Source organism: Eublepharis macularius, chromosome 1 (assembly GCF_028583425.1).
Source record: "Eublepharis macularius isolate TG4126 chromosome 1, MPM_Emac_v1.0, whole genome shotgun sequence".
Lineage (NCBI taxonomy): Eukaryota > Metazoa > Chordata > Lepidosauria > Squamata > Eublepharidae > Eublepharis > Eublepharis macularius.
The window spans coordinates 192,877,034-192,895,446 of record NC_072790.1 but is presented as its reverse complement, the minus strand read 5'-3'; the positions used below and the strand labels follow the sequence as shown (position 1 = coordinate 192,895,446).

Below are 18,413 nucleotides of genomic sequence, written 5' to 3'. Positions count from 1 at the left end.
GTCAACAAGAAAGTCTCTAAATTAATTCAGATTTTCAGAACTACCAGCAACCTCATTATGATAGAACAACTTGACTGAATTTTAACTAGAGTTTTTATCAGTACATTGGATCCCTAAGGTAATAAAATGGGGTGATTAACTTCACCATTATAGCAGTTATCTTCACATACCTAGCATCAAAATCCTTCTCTTTCACTAGAATATATTTCAGCTGTATATGAAGGCTTCATCTGAAAGTCTTCTACTGTTTTAATAAACTTCTTTGACACTATTACAATCTGAACATAAACAACAGTATCCAAATAAGCTAAAACTAACTGGGAGGGCTTTTCTCACAGTATTGTAATACTTGAGAACTTTTCAAGCCTGGGGGTGTTTTTCATCAGTGATAGCTAAACACACACTGAACCCATTCTAGAATTGTGACACACATGAACATTAGACAAAATGGAGAAGAGAAACTGAATGCATTTAGTTATTTTACATTCACTTAACTGATCAGTGTAAACTCTATGTGAAAATACCATAGAACCAAGAAAATTTAAATATGGATTAGAGAATACATACAGTAAATAAGTCACCTTAGAATGGCACGCAATAAGGATTACCCACCTTATTTTAAGACCATCAGCTCTTACTCCACTTTGCTGATAACTAAGTTCTACTTGATTCTGTGCCAGTACCAAAAAAAAAAGAAGCAATTCAAAGCAAAATGACTAAGGAGGAGACATAACTGAACTTCCTTGCAAATATGCTTCAGATAGGGAGTTTTAGATTTTAATCACAGTTGAGTGGGACCATCCCCCTTATTGTACCTAAGATCTACAGATGAACCCTTGACTAAAAGAAATAAAAAGAATTTTAAATGGAATATCTTCTGTAGACACAACACCATTGTTGAAAAGAGATGTGTAAGAATATAAAGATCTGATAGCATTTTTCCACTTCCATCACAAAAACAGCCAAACGGTAGTAGTAGTGACCATGACAACTTTATAAATTTTGAAAGTCAATAAATATTTCATAGTCAGCTATTAGTAAGAAGGATGCCAGAAAAAAATTGTGCAGTCAAACCAGTATATCCCAATGACCTCCATGCAAGAGTTAAAGTGTTGAAATAGATGAATGGCAACCACGTACACAGCACAGATGGCAGTAGAGGAGCTAGGGAAGATCCTGCTAGCTAGGTGACTAGCAGCAGCTGAATAACATTAAGCTGAATTTGTTCTCTGCTGCTCTTGCTCACAGGTAAGCATTCCCAGAGGCTCTTGGCTCAAAGTCAAGCACTGGGCTAGAACTGGGAAGAAGACTGGCTAGCAGAGAGATGGGGTAGACCTGCTTGGCACTCAGATTCCTCCCCTTTCCTGGTTGTTTGTTCTTATTTTTTCCTGAATTGTCAGATGCTTTGGGTCTCCCATTAGAAAAAAAGAGAGATCTTTGGATGTGCTAAAATTAGTGTGTCAACAGTTTTCAATCCTTTCATTTTTTTCTTTAAAGTTATTTATATTTATTAATTTATGTCATTTATACCCCACCTTTCTTCCCAATGGTGACTCAAGGTTGCTTACATTTCTCCACTTTTATCTTCCTCCTCCCTTTTATCCTCACAGCAACCCTGTGAGTTACGTTAGGCTGAGTGTGTGTGACTGGCTCAAGGCCACCCAGCAGGCTTCCATGGCAGAGTAGGGATTGGAATTTGGGTCTCCCAGATCCTAGTCCCACACTCTAACCATTGCAGCACACTGACTCTATTATTACAGAAATATAAACAATGTAAGAGTAAGTACATGCTATATTGCCTTTAAATTTCTCTTAAGTATTATTCCAATACTGTCCACATGAAGCTTTGCATTTCTTTGAACACAACGTTTATGCCACACTTGATATTTTTTCCTAATCAAATATTCCAGTTCAAGTATTTGTTGCTATTGGGACATAAAATTAACATGAGAGTACTTTTAAACTGGCATTAACTAAATAAACATGCTAAATCATACGATGCCCCATTTGGGACATCAGAAGATTTTCAAAATTTTCCTTTCAATTCACTACACGTTTACTTTCATGCAACAATGTTTACCATCTGCTCCTCTGACAAAAATGGGAAGTACAGCAACTAGGGGCAATGCTGAGGTGAGGGCAAAAGGTACTTTCCACCTCCCGAATATTGGAGTGATGCTGTTCACAAGGAATGAAACCTTCAAGATGGCTGTAATGTGTCCTATCTTCCTAGTATCATTCAGGAGGCACACACCATCTCCCAAAGAACTCCTGCCCATAATAAACACAGCCATTTAATAGCCAGTTCATATTATCTCTATTATACTCAGTAAGAAATGGAAAATTAAATATATAGACAGGTTTGTAGACTCTACTGTCAAACCTCTTGTAGAAGGGCTGCAATTGCCAACACTCTTGCAGAGCTACCCTAAGAAGAATTACACCCTTGAAGCGAACAGGCTTAGAAGGGCAGAACTGTGCTCAGAATGGCACTGTTGAGAAAAACAGCTGTTACAGAATAAAGTCAGCCTCCATTCCAAATGTATTTCTGAATATACACTTCTCCCTTTTCCCCATGTAAGTGGAAGTTTTCACATGGGAGGAAAAGGGCACCATCATGGTAAGAGCAAAACCTGCCAACCCCACATACCGCTTAGATGGACGAAAATGGTATTTATTAAGAGAAGCGCTATGAGAAGGCCAATACATCTTAAACTTAACTGTCTTACATTATAGAGGACCCTCTCCATCGCCCACCTGCTATAACAGGCATTTGCTATCATTAAATAAGGAATACTTGGGCACAGGCACACAACATTTCATAAAGAGTATGATTACAGTCATATCTTGGGTATTGCTTCACCCTCCATAATAAAAACAAAAAACATATTCACGCCATCACAATTGTTCAGCAAAAATGATTGAGAACAAACAAACGGAGAAGTTCTAAAGCCACCAGCCTCAATAATAAAACCATCAATAGTTTTAAGTTCAGTCCAGTTTTTCAAGGGCTTAATAGATTCTAAAACATCCTGGTCTCAGTAAGATAAATCCTATTCAGTTCTTATTATCTTCCCTGAGAAACCCACCTTCCCCTTCCTTTTAAGCTACAAACAAAAACAATTTTAAGTATGACTTCGAAGGAGAAGGGTCACGCATCACATTGCCTGCATTTCAGTATTTTTAGCTGGTCATAATTTAAATTGGTAATTTGTTATTGACTGTTTTGTGCTTTTATTCTTTGAAACTCATTTAATTAGCTGCATTAACACTTCAGTGGAAAGGCAGGATGTAAATATTTTAAACAAAAGAAAAATGTATATGATTGCAGATTAAATGGTTTAGCTCTACATATATTGTACACATACACAGAGGAACCCATGAAAACATTTGAAAAGACATCCATCAGTTATAACAGTACTTTGGCCTACAGGTTTATTTCTGTATACATGTTTAATTTAAGTAAATTGCTCTTACCTGTATATCCTGCCCACCAGCCCCACGATGCCACCATAGCTAAAAGCCATTTAAATAATACTCCTTCAATATACCAGAACCGTTTACTATCCAACAATCGGAGAGGTTGCAGTACTATTAAATATAGAACGTAGGACGGAATAGCAACAAGGTTATTAGCAACCATGAAGCCAAATCTTAAGAATGACTTCAGAAACACACAGACCGCCCTTTGGGCCTGTTCTAAAGTCACAGCCATTCTCTTCACACTGGGGTTTGTAGTCTTTTCCTACAGGATAAGAAAGAGAGAGATTTATTCAGCACAAAGAACATCATTTTCTTCTTACTAACAGCTAAAAGGTTTTATGTTAAACAAAGGGCTGTGAACTTTGAAATTGTTCAATCACCTTAGCCAAGGACTAGCCTATTTTCACATATATGCCCATCATATATGAATATCTTCATACAAGACTGCCTTATACCAGGTCATTAGACCATCTAGCTGACTATGGTCTATCCTGACTGGCAGCAGTTCTCCAGGATGAGCAGCCTTACTCAGCTGCCCGAGATCCTTGACTGGAAATGCTGGGGACTGGCATGCAAAGTATGTGGCTCTACTACTGAGCCACAACCTGATCCTCAATTAATAGTTATAATTTTTCCCAACATGATTTGAAATAGATGTCTTAGCCTTTCATCCTAACCTGCTACACAGAATGCAACTAATCTTACTTTAAAAGGGACCAAAAATTCACCATGTGCTACAAATTAGAATTATGAGTGTCAATTGCAAATTATGTGAATTAAAAGGTAATCTCACAAAATCCTTTGCCATGAACTAGAGATTGTTTTTTCCTTACTGACACTATATAACCAAGTGAACAGACTATATGATGAGTACATCATTAGTCTTGTAAGGTAATTGCAGAAAAACACTCTTTGCTTAGACCAAAATGGAATGTGACCAAAGGACAGTCAGCTTGAGGAAAAGAATTCCCCTTGCTTTCCCCACAAAGGAATGAGTGATTTGTTATAGGACACACCAACAGCTGAGAGATATTCTACTCTTCTATAGTTCTAAAAGAGAACACAAATATTTTTGCAATCAAGTTTAGCAAGAGGAGGGGGTTGAAATGCAAATATGCAAACATTAATAGAGAGAACATCTTAAGAACTAGAATTGCTTGTCTAGGCTACAAATCACAGTTGGACTATATATATATAGATGATAGAGATATAGATAAAGGTGAAAGTAGGGCAAAACACAAAGAAATGAGGGGAGAAGGAATGTATAGAAGAATTACTAATGGGATATGGATAGTCAAAAGGGGAGGGAAGTTTAAAGAGAAAGGGGAAGGGAATGTAGAGAAGAAACGCTGGTGGACTATGGATGAGAGAGGGAAATCATTGGGAAGCAGAGGGAGCCTGGTGAATCACAAGGCTGAGCCCAGGCAACGGGACTGGTTCACTCACCTTCTGCTGCGCAGAGGAAAGGAGGAGGCAGGTCCGGAGGAATTGGGCCCAGCGGCAGCAGCGGAGGCGTGTGCTCGGGTCGGCGGCTGCTGGCGAAAGAGGTGGCGGCAGTAGCGGCAGCTCTGATGGGAAGGCGGCGGGCTCATGGACACGGAGGTGGCTGGCCTGGCCCCAGCGGAACGGCCTCGGAGCGTTCGGCGGCTCCCTATTCCCTCCGCAGCTGCCTGCGGGGAGAAAGACGGGATGGGAGTGACTGGGCGGGAAGCGGCATCAACGTCGGGGCTGCTGCCCTGCCAGGGGAAGCGCAAGCGAGACGATTCGTCCCGCTCGGCGGCTGAATCCGCCGCCTCCTTCTCCTCTTCCTCCTCCTCCAGAGGCGGCTTGCAGGGCCTAATGCGCCTTTCTCTCTCCCGCCCCAAGAGAAGGGGCTGGGCTCTCCTGCCGCCGCCACCCTGAGGCGGGTGTGTCGCCCACACCCTTCGTGGAACTGAGCGGGGAGGAAGTGCAAGACCTCCGGCCAGGCGGGTCAATGCCAAAGGGCCACAAGAGCTCCACTTGCTGCGAGGCCGAGCTCTGCGGGCTCTCTACCCGATACTGCAAGCGGGGAAAGGCAGAGGGCTCCCGGACTCCGCTTGGCGCTTTCCCTTTTGACCTGTTTTCAGTCGGAGAGGGGACGAAGTGACGAAAGGCTCAGCCAAGAAAGGGGAAGCTCGACAGTCGACACTCATTCAGTGGCGGGCTAAGCAGATTGCTGCTCTTCTGCACCTTCTTCCCCACGAAAGGTAACGGGAGAGGTCGGGTCGCTCCACCCTCAAAAGTCTCAGAGACCCAAAGTGAGTTTCCCTTATCTAGTTATCTTAAGGGAAATGCCCGCCAAGCATCTTGAGCTGACCAAAGGTCTCTCAGGAACGACGACCTAAATGCCCAGCTCTAGGCGTAGGTGGGATTATGGGGCTACTCCTCAGGCTGCTGCTAGTCCTATCTCAACTGCACCCCAAAACCTCCTACAAGGAATATAGTCAAGGGCAAAAGTTGAGCTCCCTTCCCCTCAGGACACATAGAAAGATTCGCTCATAGTGGAGAAAGAGTCCAACTTAGATTGCCTCTTATTCTCCGATCAAGAGCATCTCCTCAGCCCTCGGATGTAAGATTTTAAGAAAACGGCCCCAGAGACTGAAGCGCCCCCCTGCAAATTCGGGGGTTCTCTCAAGGGGACCAGTAGAGTGACTGTCACCCCTTCCGCTCCAAAACAGGGGGGGGGGCTTTCCAAGAGCATCAAAGGGGCGACAACTAGTTTCCACCTGTACGGGGGGGGGGTCCTCCGAAAGGCGCCAGAGGGCAACTCTGCCCTTCGGTTCACGGAGAGGGGGAGAGAAAAAACCTGAACACCCCACAGGAGCCTTTTACTTCCCCCCTCGATATGAGGAGAAGCTCTCAAGGGAACTAACGGGGAATGACGCCCCGGAGACCTCCAACAGAGCGCCCGCCTTCAGTCTGTGCTGAGCCATCGCTCCCCTCCGCCCGGCAACGGCAGCCGGCGGGGCGACCCTTCAGCCTTGCTGAGGAGGGAGAGCCTAGCGGTGCAAAATAAAAAGCAAGACCTGAAGAGAGCGCCAGTGAGAACGGGCGCCTAGACTCCATACCGGCCTGAGAGGGGGGGATCTTCTCAAGGGCAGCGCGGGGAGTGCTCTCCTGGCCTCCGTTTCCCCTCAGGAGGGAGAGCCGCAAAGAAAGGCGCCTTTTCTCGCCCTCGGGATAACCGCTGCTCTCAAGGAAAGGCAGGGATGGTGGTCTCCATACCTCCTCCTGGCCGGCTCTGTTTTCGAAGCCGGTCCCGAGAAGCCTGCGAGATTCATAGCGGCGGAGGCGCGACCGAGGCTGTCTGGGCCCTCTGTTCCCTCGCCTGCCTTTATTGCTGGGCAGAGGCTGCGCCGTGACCGCTTTTCGCCGCCTCCTTCAGCTGCTGGTAACTCGCCTCGGCGAGTCTCGCTTTCTCTCTCTGGCTCTCGAGGAGGTGGAAGCGGCGACGAGAAGCAGGAGCGGGTCCCTCACTGCAGCAAGCGCCGCTCCCTCCGGCCAACAGCTCCCTCTAACGAGCCTAGGCAAGCAGGCGGGCTTCGTCCCCCGTCACTCCGCCCGCCAGTCAGCCAAACCCCCGGCGGGCAGGGCCTCCGTAGGCCTCCTCCCTCTCCTCTACCCCGGAAAGGACGATGCGAGCTAGTCGCATAGGTCAGAAAAATGGATTTCCCCTCAGAAAGCGTAAGCGGTGAGCTATAGGGCATCCATTAAAATGCAAAGTGATTTAGCCCCCCCCCCTGCGATTTTGAGGAAATACACAGGCAAGGGGGGAGGATGGTTGGCTCTGTGTAGGGCCTTGCATCACCAACAACGCTGTCAGTCACACACAACGTCGCTTAAAAGGCCTCCGCAGCATTCAGGAACACAGGCGGATGTCTAGTCTTTCCAAAGGATTGTTCTGTAGGAAATTACATAGGAGCCACATTAAAGACTAACAAAATTTATTTCGGCACTCTTTAGTCAAGAAAAAGAGGCGAAAAGAAAGATGGATAAATTAATCTGAGGAAAGTTGAAGCAGGTGGGGGGAGGTCTCTATGTACTGGTGACAGAAAGGGACAGAGGCTGGGGAAGTTTGTCAAGCTGAACAGGAAGAAGCCCAGAGGCGTGCAACCGAAAGAAGGAAGAAGCGGTCAATCAGCTGTGAGCTGTGCCAGGGTGGGACTGACAAAGTGGGCAAAAAGGACGTGAGTGAAAATCGTACACAGGGTTTAGGCACAGAGATGGGAGAGGTGGACAGAAAAGGAACCTGGAGGAGTCTTGGGTCCAGCAAGTGGTGGACTGGATATCAAACGCTGATTTGAAGTAACCCTTATAATATTTGACTGGAAGGCTGTGGTTAATTTTATTTTTACCTCAGTTTTAACGTTTTAAATGTGCTTTGTTTTCATCTGGCTTTTTCTTGTCCTAAACCTTCAAAGAGAAGCAAGTTAAATAAATTAATTCTGTGTGCTTACCTTACTGTGTTGCCTGATTATAAATAGTCCAAGTTCTAGGGAAAACATAATACATGTTTTCAAATACGATCTTAGGAGTATAATGCTGTAGTTTTTATTATACTGTATGATTTATCTTTAAAAATTTATTGTCATTGTTAGATTTACAATGGTAAATATTGTCATTAAATAGCTTTTTATGTGCAAAGGTAGCTAAAAGGAGGCAATTTTAATTCTCTTTTGCCTTGCCTACCAATGTTCAGAGTATTCATTGTAGTGCCATTTTAAAAGATTTAAAATGCACACCTTGCTGTTTAATAGCCACACAATCATAGCCAAATATTCTTATTTTGTTCAGCTTTCATTTCATTGCAGACACATGAGGTTTTCTCTTTACTGTTCTTTAAAATAGGAATATAAAAAGGAGATGGACAGGATAGAAGAAAGCAATTATGACCGCACTGATTTCCTCTTTAAATACCAGACTAATATGCACTGCAAAAGCTAGAGGCATTCCTTCAGGTCATTATCAGAAAGATAAACAGAACAGGGCCAGGGAAGGAATCTAACACACAATTCAGTGGATACAGTTTAAATGTGGCTCCATAGTTTTAAAACATACCTCAGCACAAGCCAAAATATATAATACATTCCATTTTATTTTACCCATTTTAGATATTTCGTCCTAGCTTTTGATCCAAACCAGATGTGATGGGGAGTAGACATTAACAGGTCTGTCCCATTCATGGATGCATGCCTATTTTTTTACATGAAATGAAGCCACACATGTAAAGGGAGCTAAGCTAACAATTACCACTTTCCCTTGCCTTGTCATGCTGTACTTGGATATTTGAAATGCTTGTTCCCCATCCCATGTCCTAAATGAGAGGTCTCCTTGTGAGCTGGGGGAATTAGCATTCAAGGAGATACACTGAGAGGGGGTAACTGCAGGATCTCCACCAATATATACCAGGATCATTCCCTTAGAGAACTCTCAAGTAAACAGGTGGGTGTTCAATAGAAAAGGTTTATTAACAGAGCAAAAAGAGCAAACACATAGCATACATACAGAGCTAACTAGAAAACAGGCAGGAATTGGAAAGAATAATTGGGATGGGGTGATATTTACCAGTCGTAAAGGGAGAAAAAGTCCGAAGAAGTAGTAGCGAGGATGGCGAGTGTCTTACAGATGGGGAAGAGAGGGCTCAGATGTAATCTGAAGGTGCATGGATGGGTCCAGCACACGGCATAGGGCTTGGGGCAGCCTAAGTATAGTGTGAAATGTACGCTGGGGTAGAATTATGTCTTCTGCCCCTGAAGCAATAGCTTGATGGCTTGTCTGGAGGTAAAACAATAAAATGGGAAAGGTTTGATTGAGCATATCTGGGAGGAACAATATGTGAGAAAAGTTCTTGATGCCCTGTGACTGCCTGATAGGAGGAGATATCAGGTCCCTGAATAGCCCAGATTAGGAAGCAGAGGGGTGAGGAAGGTACCAAAGGGTGTAGATGCGATATGGAGGAACTCCTAGAAGACCTCTTTTGTTTTATTTAAGTGCTTCTCCGGAGCATAGAGGGGCAGCTAGTCAGCCTGACTCCACCTTCTGGTAATTTTCCAACTCCAGCCGGGGTTGTTATCTGCCCTGCCTGGCCAGGCAGTGCCATGTGCTTAAGGTGCATGAAGAAAGGGCTTATGATATTTTTATATTCATAAGCTGCCCTTTTAATAAGGAGAAAGGGCATGACTGCTAACATTGGAAGTAAGCCAGAAGAAAAATACTTCTTGTGGTGGGTGCTTTAGGTTGTATTCCATTTTGTGTAAAAAAAAAATAGACATGCTCTGACAGCTGGCCCTGTCACATCTAGTTTGGCCTTAATGCAGTAAGCATTTTAATATACTGTTTTGCATCTTTAACTTTGCTTTGGGAAATAGAGCCAGTGAAGGCAAACATGGGAGAAATCCAGACATGCATATGCAGCAACATACAAAGAACCAACAGTTTGGGTTGCAGCAACATCTCTGGTGATGTAACAGTCAGACCTAGATTATACCCAATGTTCACCATTTGTATTCTAGAAAAAACAGATGCTCATAAAACCTCTAAAATGAATCAGATTTGAGACATGTAGCCCTAGGCTCCTCTTCTCAGGTGTAATTTGTAATAAAGTATTGCAACTTTATGCTTACCTATTAGGGCATGATTTGTTTAGCTACTCAAGAGGTATCACATTTCACAGTCTGACCATGACCGTTTGGGTTAGTTCTGTTATCTATGTCAGTGGGATTCAAACTGTGGGCAAGCCTTCATCAATGAGACAATGAGTAATGGTGGGCCCACTACTACTAATCTTGCCTTGCAACATTCAACAAGAGAGTGTTAGGCGTGTTTTGCCCAAGTGAGCCCCACAGGCCTGGTCAGTACCCTGCATTAAGTCAGTTGGCACCCAGAACATACCCCAGAATACTCTGCAGTGTTTTTAGGATTGCAGCCTATATCTTTGACATGGTCACAAGGAATACATTATATAGTCTGGCATCTACAGTAGCTTCTCACAATACCCACAATTCAAGGTGCCAGTTTTAACATGTAAAACCACTCAACCATTTGGATCCTACATCCTTATAATCGTGGTCTGTCAAGATCTTTCAATGGTGCTTTCAATTCAATTTAAGTCTTCATGCTGAGGAAGCATGGAGCACCATTTTCACTTAGAAGAACTCTTTTCTGCTAGAGGTCTGGCAAAGACTAAGTGTCTTTTGGAAGCATTAGAAAATCTCTTTTTTTGGGAAAACGTTTAGTGCATGGGTCTCCAGTGTGGTGCCCATGGGTGCCATGGTGCCTGTCAACAACTTTCCATATGCCTGCCCAGTTTTTTTAGAAAGTGGGTGGGGGCAAGTGGGGCTTCTGCCTAGCAGGGTTTCTGATTGGTCACTGGAAATCTGATTGGCTGTGCAGATTAAAATAATGTTTCAGTGGTTGCTGCCACCACAGTGTTTTATTCTTTTTTTTTTGCTCTTCCTTCCCAGTGTATTTTTAAAAATTATTCCTCTCTCCCCTGAAATTGGGCTGCTTCTGTGTGTGTTGTTCCACCTCCCACAGTGGCCATTTTGTGGTTGTGCCCACCACCCTGTGTCAGAATTCCAAAGGTCCCCACAAATTTTAAAAGATTAGGGAGGGACCCCTGCTTTAGTGTTCAGGAATAGCCAAGTGGTTATTGGGTCCTAACATTCTTTTAAAAGAGTGCTTTTGTTTACTTTGCTACAAACTTGCCCTGAGCCTTTAAGGGTAGGATAGGGTAGGATAAAATATAATTAAATAAATATTATACAGGTAGTGTCAATATATTCTTTGAGAATAACATGAATTACAGAATTTATCAGCTGATGTCTTGAATGTAATATCACTGCCATATCCCTAATAAACCCAGGATTATCCCTGTGAGTTACTTCAGTGTCAGCTGTAAGCTGCTTCATAAGAAATCCATGTGATCTGCATTGTGCTACAAGTTAGTGCAGTTGAAGTGCAGACGAAGCAGGATCTTACATATGAAGTTTAATGCCACAAGAATCTTTTCCTTCTTTTTATTAGTGACATTATTGTTTTAGTGTCCAAGAAACACTATGCGGCAATTACTAAACCTCTTTCATCTTTTTGATTGCGAGCTATGAATCTCACATCTCATGTTTAGCTAAACTGCCACTAACAGCTTTGTAGTTCTTTTGTAGTAGAAGTTGTAATTCACAATATTTTATCCCTAGTCTAATTTCAGGAACTTCATAAGAGGAAAAAAACATTAGAACTGGAGAATTACCCTGCCTCTAGCTCCTACTTGATCTGCTCGAACAATGCTATTGTCTAATCTCATTTTAAAGCTATCTGATCTAGCAATTGTTACAGTGCCATGTGGCAAATAAGTTCATAAATTAATTATGATTTGATGCAGAATTTCTTTCATTGGTGACCAAGAGTTCTAGCATTAAGAGAGAAAAATTTCTGCACACCCGACATAACTGTATAAACTGTGTCATCATATCCTCCCTTCCCTCGTGCCATTTGTTCTGCAAGCAAACAAACAATGCTTCAGCGCTGCATCTTTTGAGTTCTATGATATCATCCTTGAGATGGAATGGCCAGAACTATATATAGTTTCCCAAAACATCTATACTCTTAACAGTTCAGCAACATTTGCTATCCTTCCCCTTGCTTTTAAATCAATTTCTAAGGTTGCCACTAGCAACCTTGTCCTTAGGCATTCATCTTCCATAGTGGTATTGCAAAAACCTAGCTTTATTTTGCTGTAAATGGTAGATATCAGAAAAGTACAATAAGTAAAAGTCTCAGTATGGAATAACTGAATCCAAATACCTGTTAAACCATGAACTCACTGCATGGCCTTGGCTAAGATGCTTTCTCTCTCTCTCTCTCTCTCTCTCTCTCTCTCTCTCTCTCTCTCTCTCTCAACTTCAGTTCCCAATCTGTTAAACGGGAGTCACAGGGTAGAACTAGATATTTTCCAAGGATATGTTAAGTTCCTCCTCCTCTCCATGGTATACACAGTAATGAAATTCATGTCATGATGTTATCACATCATGTGTTTTTTCACTACGCCCTTCATCAATGGCCACCCAGGGAATAGTTGGGAAATGCACAATGTGACAATGCTACGCATTTCATTACTATATGCAGGGCTTTTTTTCAGGAACCTCTTGAAAATGGTCACATGGCTGGTGGCCCCACCCCCTGATCTCCAGACAGAGGGGAGCTTAGATTGCCCTCCGTGCCCCCGAGCAGCGCGGAGGGCAATCTAAACTCCCCTCTGTCTGGAGATCAGGGGGCGGGGCCGCCAGCCATGTGACCATTTTCTCTGAGGGCAACCCACTGAGTTCCACCACCTCTTTTCCCAGAAAAAAAGCCCTGAATAAAATACAAATATATTTACTGATTATGATAGTAATAGGAAAACCTCCAGCTGACAGTGAGATTTGGCTCAAAGCCTATACCAAGCATACAGGAGACAATCAATTTTATGCCGTTACCAAGACACAAGCACAAAACTATCAGGTGTGTTTACAGCAAGTTAATTGTACAGCTGCTGAAATACAAGTTCCAGCTTGTTAATTCATTGAAAAAGAGAGAGGAAGAAAGCGTGATGAGAAAGAACACAAGTAGTCATTTTTATGCAAATTAAATCATATCTTCCATGGTCATACTGATTTATGGCATGTTTTGATTCTGCTTCTTTAATGTATGGTTGTGAGGTTGTTTGGTACTGTGGAGAGGGAGGATCACAACATATCACATTTTTGTTAATGATTCCTTGATCTTTTAAATTAATAAATATTATATTGGATATAATCGTTAATATAATAATAATATACAATTCTTATTCTGTTTGTATCCTGCCTTTTGGTCTGCTCCAGATTCAAGGCAACATACAATAAAATCAACATGCAGTAGATCATATCCAGAGAAATACAAGCAAAATTTCTCTTGTGCAAAGGGGTTTCTCTGCCTCCTCCTTTTCACTGCAACCCATTGTGCCCCCCCCCCAGTCCCCAAGTTGCTCCTGATGGTCAAGGAAGCTTGTAGAGTGCTGTCTGATGTGGTACAGGGAGCTTCAATTGTGGTGGTGGTGAAGATCAGAGACGTTGGAGATCTGCATGAATAGAAGTGGTTTCCAGTTTTTTTAACAATAAGTTTTAACTTATGCATTTTAGGGCACAACAACATAGTATAGGATTGGTGCTGGACATTAAAAACTATTTACTTCATTTGAGCATCTTTATACGACAAACCAAAACTGATTTACTGATCATTTCCCTCTTCCAAGCCAGTCCTTGTAACTGAAGTTCTGTGGCTTTGTAAGAGAAAATTCTAATTATATTCAACGAACTACAATTCCTCTGATCCTTTAGGTGAAGTCAGAACAGTTGAACAGATTTAACCTGATTTATGGCTGCTTCCACATAGGGATTTCCCCCCCACCCCATGTGAGCTGCGAGAAGCCCCTGGAGTATTTGGGAGCATCCAGACAATGTCATGCCTAGTCTCAGTAAAATTAATTTTACTCCCATTTCCCCCCCTTTGAGCTAGATTAAAAATAAACCTTTAATCTAGGTGGGCAGCCGTGTTGATCTGCAGTAGAACAGCAGCATTTGAGTCCAGTGACACCTTAAGACACCAACAAAAGCTCCTTTCTTCAGATGTCTGAGGGAGTTCTGACTCTTGAAAGCTTGCACTCTGAAAATCTTGTTGGTCTCTACATTGCCACTGGACTCATATCCTGCCCTTCTTTAATCTGCCTCCAAAGAGAAAATATGGGGTGCCTGTGGGTGGTAAAGCTAAAGTTCACCTTCAAAATGGTGAAGCTAAACTCTGCATAAAACTTTGTATTTTGAAGGCTGAAAGATGTTTTGATCATTTGCTTTACTTATTGAGATATTGCATCCCTGAAAATTGTTGGTTTGGTAACTGCTTTGATAAAGGGGCATCCGGAACGGGAACCTCTGGCTGGCGAACCCGTCAGCAGTTACTTTCATTGTGAGATCCAGAGGAGTTAGCCGTGTTAGTCTGTAGTAGCAAAATCAAAAAGAGTCCAGTAGCACCTTTAAGACTAACCAATTTTATTTTATTGTAGCATAAGCTTATGCTACAATAAAATAAAATTGGTTAGTCTTAAAGGTGCTACTGGACTCTTTTTGATTTCATTGTGAGAATTCATATGTATTTGCTTATGTTATGAACTATTGAGTGGTCAGTGGGCAGTACACCCTAGTGGTTGGAAAATAAACACAGTTTCAAATAAGCAGTTACTTTCATTGTGAGATATATATGGAATCATAGTCTATTTGCATATGTACTTGCTTGTTATAAACTATTGAGTGGTTAGTGGGCAGTATACCCTAGTGGTTAGAAGATAAACACACAGTTTCAAATACTTATGAAATATAAGTTGTGGTACAGTACTGGTGACTAAACAAGTGATTAATTCTTTGACTTGTGAAATTATTATTGTTTACACAGCCAGTAGGCTGCTTAGTTAGTCAGGCACGGTTGATACATTGTTTGGCTTAGGTTATTCCGTGCCTCTCTCTCTTTCTTTTTGCTGTATAGTAAGAGTGGGGGCTTTTTTGCGCCTGTGAGGAAGCAGATTAGGTTTGTAGGATATATACAGTATATACAGTCTTAAAGTCAAAACATAAGTCTTATAGCATATAAGTCTTGTAGCATATTTATGAAAGCTGTTGTAAGCTAGAGTTCATTTAATCAGATGCCTAAAGGGAAATCTCAGTGGAAATGTCCATAGCAGATGGGAAGGAAAAAACAATGTGTGGCATTTAGGTAAAAAGGCCATTTGCATTTCATGGCCTTTAACCCGAACTTCACACATGTTTTTCCATTCTCTCTGTTCTGTTCCTCTGACTGAAGTTTCTTTGTGCATCTGATGAAGTGGGTTGTAGTTCATGAAAGCTTATACTTCAAAAACGATTAGTGTTTAACATGTCACAATATTTCTTTTTCATTTTGCTGCAAAAGACTAGCCTCACTTGAATCTATAAGAAGTTTTAACCATGCCTTTCTAAAAAGTGTGCACTGCAGTATTGTTTCCAAGAGTTTTCATTTGTCCTTGCAATAACCCTGTAAGAAGGCCATTACAATGGTTAGGCCTTTCCAATGTTGTGTTTCTTCTTTCTCTATAGAAAAATAATGAGTACATATGTACATTGTCACCTGTGATGAACATCCATGCTAGGTATTCTAAGAAAGAAGTCATTGGGGGAGTCCACAGTCAGCTGATCCTCAGCAAAGTTGTTGGGATGCTAATCAGCACTCTGCTGGTTTGAATCTCACTACTGCCATGAGCTCAGTAGGTGGCCTTGGGTAAGCCACTCCTCTCAGCCCCAGCTCCCCAGCTGTATTGTGGGGATAATAACACTAACTTGTTCACTGCTGTGAACGGGGCACTCAGAGCAGGGGACAATGGTGGCAACAGGAGGCTAAGGAAAATGGTGCCAGTGTAGACTGAACCTTCAAAACTGCATGCTTTCCCATTTACACAGTGTGCACTTTGACTGTGATCTGTTGTAAAATATTGTATCATGCTATGTTTGGAAAAGATCACTTCAAAGGAGGGGAAAACCAGAAAGGGGACAATTATGGAACAATGTTATGTGGGTGCTCAAAAAACTGTGTGGAAACAAAAATCATTGTGTCCCTAATTTATTCTTGGCCCAAGGTCCTTACAAAGTCCTTTTCCTTATCCAATTGCTTCGTGAAAAATACTTAGGGTTCTATCACTGACATGGTCAATATTATTTTACTACAGAAAGTTAACAACAGTCTCTAGGAGTTTTCATGAATGACTTGTAGCAAATTTTTGCTTTAGCTAGATACTTCCCATGCCCATCTACTTTTAAAAATTTCTCACATGGGACAATGCCCCAAGTGCCGTTGCCCCAAGTGATTCTTTTTAGCAACAGGCTGCCAGAAACCGTAAATGATACCATTTCATACCAGAATGCACCATGACATACTAGCTGCTGAAGGCTGGATAATGAGTCATAGTTTATTTATTTAGATATTTATACTCCACTTTTCTCTCTCAAGCAGTTTATAACACTGTTCCCTCCTCCTCCATTTTATCCTCACAGCAACCCAGTGAGATAGGTTAGGCTGAGAGAGAATGACAGGCTCAAGGTCATCCAGTGAGCTTCCATGACAGAGTGAAGATTCAGATTTGATCCCAGACGTTAGTCTAACCAGTATACCACAATACACCTGCTCAAAACTTCTCTGTCCTGCCATTGTTGTTACTGGGGCTAAGGTTGCCAGTTTGTAACTAGAGATTGACTTCATATCTTTAAACTTGTAGATGAATCAAGAGTCTCTTGTCAGGAGTCTCCTGTACACCTTCCTCCCTATCTTTATGCCCACCTGCTGTGTAATACTTCAGTTCTGCTTAGTGAAGCGAGGGTGGGTGGAGGGGAGCAGACAGAAGGTCCTAAAAGAGAATAGGCAGGAGAAGCCAGAGATGCTAATTCCCTAGATTCATCATTAATTCAGAAAGTTGCATCAGTCTCTAGATTGCAGCCAGACAACTCTAGCCAAGCCATTCCTTCCAGTCATTGCTGCCCTGCCTGATCCACATCCTACCACCTTTCCTAGTACTTTGGCTCTGTTTCTCTTTCTAGCAGGTAGGAGGAGATGGGAGCATGTGATTAGGGTGAGCACCAGGGGTGATTGGGGGCAGAGAATTGGCCCTGGAAAAATTCTTTGCCTCAGCATGTCTTATCCTCCTCCCGAAGGAGGAAAGGAGTGCCTGCTTGGCCACTCATCATCATCATCATCATCATCATCATCATTAACATTTCTAACTCGCCCTTCCCACAAGCGGGCTCAGGACGAGGTACAGCAGTTATAAAAATATAATACAGATATTAAAACAATTGATAAAACAACAGTTCATAAAATCAACAAACAGATAATAACTGTCCCAAGATGGGGTCAGTTCCAGATTCCTGCCCATCAACATACAGGGGGAGGGAAGCGGACATAATGTACTGCAACCCATACGTGGGTCAGCAAACGAATGGGCACTACATAGTCCCATGCTGTACCTATACATTGGGCAGCCAGCCGGTGGACACTGTGTAACCCCACACTTAGTGGGAGGCTAGTGGGAGGCTCAGTGAGGATCTCATGCTGGCCTCAACCATACGCCTGGTGGAACATCTCCGTCTTACAGGCCTGGGTGTCCTCAGACAGAGAGTTCTGGTTGGGGCCAGGACCGAAAAGGCCCTGGCCCTGGTTGAGGACATTCTGGACAAACACCTACTGGATAATGGATAGTGACTAGGAATAGATCCTTCTTAATGATAGTGCTACATCTGAGGAACTCTTTCTCCCTTGAGTTCTACCTGGGCCTTTTCTGTCTATGTTTAGGCTCCAGGTGAAAATTTGTTTGTTTCATATTGCCTTTCACTGTTATTGGCTTTTTTTTTTACTGAAAATGACTTTGTTGTCTTCTGTACTGAGACCTCCTTTAGACTGAACTTATAATATCTAATTGTTAAAATTCATAAATTTTAAATATGGCTGTTAATATAGTTGAATTTTTTTATTAGAGTTGTTGCTTGGTACACTGAATTTTAAACTTTTTCCATTTGATTATCTAACTAGTAATGAGTGTTTATGTTGTACTAATTGCTATAATATGTTATAAGTTGCTTTGAAAATCAGAATAATTGATTTTATGTATATTAAATATTTTTTAAAAAATTCCAATAACTGTCACAGATCTCTCTTGTTTGTTGCAAGCGAGATTCTCTTGTTATTGTTATATACAGGAAGTCAGTAAATCATTCGGTATCCTAAAAGTGCCAAGGCTGGATCACCACAAACTTAGTGTTACTAGCTGCCTGAACCTTTAAAGAGGCTTAATGGGATGTTATTTACTAGGTGATGTTATTTAC

General features: G+C 42.2%; 2 protein-coding genes across 4 annotated transcripts in view; one reads left to right on the top strand and one right to left on the bottom strand.

Moving 5' to 3' along the window:
* LPGAT1 (lysophosphatidylglycerol acyltransferase 1) overlaps positions 1-7,004 on the bottom strand; it is a 120,136-nt gene extending 113,132 nt beyond the window's left edge. Inside the window, exons 1-3 of one of the 2 annotated variants that reach the window (XM_054982026.1) lie at positions 6,730-7,004; positions 4,930-5,153; positions 3,478-3,745 (exon numbers count right to left, since the gene is read on the bottom strand). In XM_054982026.1, the coding sequence (XP_054838001.1) occupies positions 3,478-3,715 (238 nt within the window). In that variant the 5' untranslated portion in view covers positions 3,716-3,745; positions 4,930-5,153; positions 6,730-7,004. Of the gene's footprint in view, positions 1-3,477; positions 3,746-4,929; positions 5,154-6,572; positions 6,645-6,729 lie in introns of those variants that run through there. The other variant, XM_054982032.1, reaches the window with a different exon arrangement.
* Positions 5,364-18,413, top strand: part of LOC129331472 (uncharacterized) — a 34,791-nt gene continuing 21,741 nt past the window's right edge. For both annotated transcript variants that reach the window (XM_054982047.1, XM_054982045.1), the window contains exon 1: positions 5,364-5,711. The gene's annotated coding sequence lies outside the window, so the exon portion shown is untranslated. The remainder of the gene's footprint in view (positions 5,712-18,413) is intronic.